The sequence below is a fragment of the Cryptotermes secundus genome, unplaced genomic scaffold (assembly GCF_002891405.2).
Source record: "Cryptotermes secundus unplaced genomic scaffold, Csec_1.0 scaffold155, whole genome shotgun sequence".
NCBI lineage: Eukaryota > Metazoa > Arthropoda > Insecta > Blattodea > Kalotermitidae > Cryptotermes > Cryptotermes secundus.
Window position 1 is genome coordinate 318,585 of NW_019731976.1, and position 5,307 is coordinate 323,891.

The 5,307-nt window shown below is 41.3% G+C and overlaps 1 protein-coding gene across 1 annotated transcript; it reads right to left on the reverse strand.

Annotated features, from left to right (window-relative positions):
- Positions 1–2,208: 2,208 nt before the first annotated feature.
- Positions 2,209–3,016, reverse strand: LOC111867357 (loricrin-like). The gene is made up of 2 exons (XM_023857139.1): positions 2,680–3,016; positions 2,209–2,264 (listed from the first exon to the last, which is right to left on the reverse strand). The coding sequence occupies exons 1-2, from the start codon at positions 3,014–3,016 to the stop codon at positions 2,209–2,211; spliced, it is 393 nt and encodes a 130-aa protein (XP_023712907.1).
- Between the last annotated feature and the right edge of the window lie 2,291 nt (positions 3,017–5,307).

Consider the following 5,307-nt stretch of genomic DNA (forward strand, 5'->3'; position numbering starts at 1 on the left):
AGAGAAAACTGGCTGCATCTCCATTAGAAAGACCAACTGGTTAGTCGTTTTTCTTATAAGAAAATACCCTTTATACTGGAAATTTTGAGTGGAGGAGGGGTTTTATATGAGCTTCAGCGGCTTTGTGTATTTGCTCACAATTTTTTATATGAAATCCATAAATGCAATTTGTGAACAAAATGAAGAGTGTATAATATTAAACAAAATGGGTTGTACAGCGAATTGTTGCTATATTGGAATGGGACTTTGAACCGTTGGCATGATCTGCTCTGCAAAGCCTGTACTGACAGAGGACTTGTGTGTAATCCAAAAGGAAGAATTTTCAGTAACATGTTATATGCGCGAAATGTACATTTCACGAAAAGCGAAACGTATTTATAAAAGACAAACCCATCTTCTGGTCAGAGAGGATGTTGCATAAGGACTATTACCGCAAGACTTCAGTTGGAAAAAATCTCTGGTCGTGGGACTCAAGGGGTCTGACGCCAAGATGAACTGATTGGCGTAAAGTAACTTTGACTTTGACTTTGACTTTGAGGATTGGAACTAGCATTTGACATAATTAGAGTGGCCAGAGTCAGCTGCCGGGTAGTTCGTAAGTGAAGAACAATTAGAAGTCGGCCTGTGAAGATTTGACGTGTGATTTGAAGACATTTTGTGTGCTGCAGTGCAATAATATTTGAGGTGTGAAGGTTATAGTTCCCGTGTTAAAGTCCAGTGCCAGGCAACTGATAGTGAAAACAGAGTCAAGGCTTAACCATTGTTCAGATCTGTCACCTAACAACGATTAGTTAAAGCAAATATTGAAGATTTTATTTGTGTGTTATAATTTCAGTATTTTGGAAGTGTTCTTCTGTATTTGCCGCTAGTGAATATCCAATAAATCGATTCACCAATCCAAACACGCGTCTAAATTCACTCAAACACGTGACAATATCCTAACCTTAGAAGGAAATCTGCCACGTTCATTAGGAAATCCACATACACCAAAATATTCTCCTCTGCGAGAGATATAGTTGAGTATTTTGAGATCTTTTAGAAATCCTCTTAACCCAAAAGGATGAGTTTCACCCCCCGAGATCCTCCTGCAGTAGCGGCGTCCGTTTACTGGATCCAGCGTCAGAGATAAATAGCTGTTTGGATGTGCAATATGTCAACCCTCGCCTCCCACCAACCCCCCTCCACCTCACTCTACCGGAGGGCGCCCATTTCTTATGTAGAAGAAGGAGTCTCATATCAGAGCTTGACAGATTCGCGGAATCATCAGACTAGATGCGGCAGCATCCGGGTACTTACAGTGGGGGATCAGACAAATTGCCCACCCTCTTCACGAAACCACCCCTTCCACTACACACGAGACAGAATGCATTTGTCCCATACAAGATTCTTCCTTCCGATCTTTCTACCCCATATCCTCACTACATATGTATATACGCATGCGCGCTGACAACTCGATATTGTAATGACATTTTTGTTGGATTGGTTTGGGGACAAAATGGGAACGCTAGAACCTGAGAATGATTTTGAAGCCGGAAATAAGAGAGAAAGAAGATGATGTAGGAGTATGAGGGACGTATCAAGCTGAGTAGCTGGTAAGTCAGTTTCCAGGGCCTCAGAACTGCTCATTAGCCTGGATTCTCATGAAAATAATTTATTAATTTACGTCAGGTACTGTGTTTTGTGGAATTTTGAGTTGCATAATTTGGAAGATTAATTATGGGGAAGTGACTTGGATAACTTCAGAACAATTATTCTTAAAATATTTAGGGATTATATCTTACCTCATAAGAAATACACGTGCATCTCAGTTACAAACGTTATTCTCTTAATGTTACGTAAAGAAATAATCGCTCATATTCTGATAACCAGAACAGTCATATGATTTATACCGAATTACACCTGTTGGCACTTGTAGTTGACGCTCTGCTTTAAATTGTTGTAAAAACAATTTATATAATAATCAGCATTCTTGAACCCTTCTTAGTTTCATATGGCTGCGTAACATCATGATCAGAGGAAGCAGCGAGAGGATAGGGCAAATGGCATAATGAGGACCCTCATAATTTCTACTCTACACCTAATATTATTATGGTCATCAAATCTAATAGGATTAAATGTTCGGAACACGTAGCACGCATAGGACACGCAAGGAATGCACACAAAAGTGTAATCGGCAAACTAGAAGGAGGCGGGAGGCTGCCAGTGATGTCAGGACAGGTTCCCAGCGACGCGCTCTTGTGAACTCGGGCATGAGAACTTGGGTGCTATGACAAGCAAAGACTTTTTCCTTACTGGTTGATTGTTAAATTCCTCATGAAGGGCTCTGGTCAGGAGTTTTGTTTCTATTGTTATTGCTACTACTGCTGCTGCTGTTGTTGCTACTACTTCTACTGCTAATGCTGCTACTACTTCTACTACTGTTACTGCTACTATTACTATTACTGCTACTGCTGCTACTGCTACTATTACTCATGCCACTACTACTACTGCTGCTGCTACTACTACTACTGCCACCATCACCACTACTGCTACTACTACCACCACTTCTGCTACTACCATCACCATTACTACTACTGTCACCACTACCACTTCCATCACCACCACCGCTACTACTACCGTCACCAATGCTACTGCTACTACTACCGTCACAACTGCTACTGCTGCTACTACTACCATCACCACTGCTACTACTACTACCAACACCACCACTGCCGCTGCTACTACTACAACCACCGCTACTACAATCACCAATACTGTTGCTACTATAACTACCACCACTGCTGCTACTACTACTACTACCATCACCACCACTGGCGCTGCTACTACTACAACCACAACTACTACCATCACCAATACTGTTGCTACTATAACTATCACCACCACCGCTGCTACTACCACTACTATTATCACCACCACCACTGCTACTACCACCCACCACCACTGCTACTACCACCACTACTACTACCATTACTACCACAACTGCTGATATTACTACTCCTGCTCTTAAAGCTGCCATTACTGGAAGGATATGTTTTCCTTTAATCTGTTAGTGCGAATATTTTGAACTTGTAGAAACATCCGTGCCGTTGCAATGTTGTACCTTTGTGGATGTATTGAAACATGTCTGTGCTACTTTTTGGTGGTCTGTGGGGTTTCTGATCCTGTGTTTCTCAACCAGTGGGAGTTGTGTCAGTTGAGTGAGTCGTGAAATCTCGAAAATAAGGATTTATTACAATGATTAATACAAAAAAAAATTGTACGTAACTCTTGAAATATACGTTTTTATGAAAGAATCTATGTTTTTGCTACGATGATACTGTAGTTTTTTTGTTACAAAAGAATTGACGGGGCGAAAGATAAAAAACGACTTGAAATGATTGGCTTAGATGAGAAATTACTCAATTTTTAACCTTTGTTCTAGGAAACCTATAGTTTTAAAAATGGGGCCTTTCTAACTCAACGATGAACAAGTTACAGATTTATAATGATTTATAGGCTCTATTCCGTACATGTTTGGTTGTTGTGGAAAATCTACAGATCCTTATATATCAACGGCTGTGAGGGGATGTGCTTACCATGACCGAGGAACAAGTCTGCGATAAGGTGTGACGGTTCGTCTTTCAGAAGGGTTGCCTGTTTGCCGAATCTTCACATCCATGATTCATGCAGGGCTAGAAGAGGAAAAGGAATTTGGATGAATGGTTGGGTGTATAAAGGGGCCGTGTTGAAGTGGATGGGAGAGAGAAGGGTGGAAGAAAATTCTCTTCTTTGCTTCATGTTCGCGAACACGGAGCAGCAAATAGAAGGAGCGCGTTCTGTGCAAAGGCTTGTGAGAGAACAGGGGACCTGGTTAAAGATGAAGCTCTCTGGTTTTGTTTGAACGAATCAAGAACTTTACCTTTTCTCTTTAGTTTTTATTCGTATTTTTCTATTCTGCGTAAAGCGTAACCCTTTTTATTTCAGTCTGGTTCCTGAATTTCATCTCGTCTCTCTCATAAAGGGAATGTCCATATTTACCAGGGACATTTCTGTCTTTGTATGATTGGAAAATTTTATTCTCTCTGAATTATTACTGCTGCCTACTTTATTCAGAGATTCTTCGGTATTTCCAACAGCTTCATTCTTCTAATAAGTAGGCCTATAGGTAGACAGGTGTCAGGTTTATTTTCATGTTCTATTGCTTAGTGACGTGGAAATCGTTAGCTGTAATATGATTAGAGGCTTCTTCACTTCGGTGATGTCTAAAAAAAATCGATCTTAATCGAATCCGGCGAATCGTGGGTGGTTCTATTCGAGTTCAGAATGTCAGAAAATCTTCATCCCACAAAGCAAAACTAGTGCAGCGCGTATAGCTAGCCAACGGCACGATAAACATCTCGCGTAAGCGCAGTCAACAACAGGACGAATGTATATAGCTCGTTATTAGGCAAAAGTCGGCGCACCAATACACTGACGAGATAGATATCACATGACGTGTTTTCTGTACGGTATGCGTCATCAACAATAGAATTGTTTCCTGCGCGGTCCGTGCTGCAGCTATATAACGAGAGTTATGAGCCGTAAGTTCAGAGCGAATTGGAACCAGGAGTACAGAAGGGTGCAGGAGGTCGGCCTCTGAGTATTAAAGTGATTTTAAGATTTTAGGTATAATACTTGGAGTGTGTAATCCAGTGAGATTATTATAGTTTCTGGTGAAGACGGGGAATCCTACTGAGTGTGCAGTCGTGAACTGGATTGTGTGTAAATCAGCGGTAACGCTGTATTGCCTGTCTTTAAATATGATTGAGAGAAATTGTAATCAAAGTGCTAATAAATCCAATCATCCGAACTAGAGCCCGTCACCATACACATGACACTATAAAGAGTACTGTCTGGTAAAAGTTCATCGAAGTTTCGGAGTATCATAGCGTTTCTTCTTCAGGATCGAACAGTAAGAGAAGCAAGAAAATTGCAAGAATTAGGTGCCACGGCAGTACAACGCACTTTTCATTGCTATCGCTGAGAGAAACTCAAGTCCAACAAATTTAAACAAATTACAGCATGCCACAATGGTTACCCGTCTTGACTACAGTCATTCTCGTCATCTCACAGCTCTGTCAGCCAAAATACTAAGTCTAGCATCACAGAAATCTGTTACTATTTTCACGATAAATCTCTGCTGGGTCCACTCGGCATGGGGGCCACAGGTGGGCCTATTGTAGCCTGCCTCGGGTGATTATGATGATGGAGAATTTGGTGGAATGAAGATTGGCAGGGGAAACTGAAGTACTCGGAGAAAACCCGCCCCAGCGCCACTTTGTCCACCAC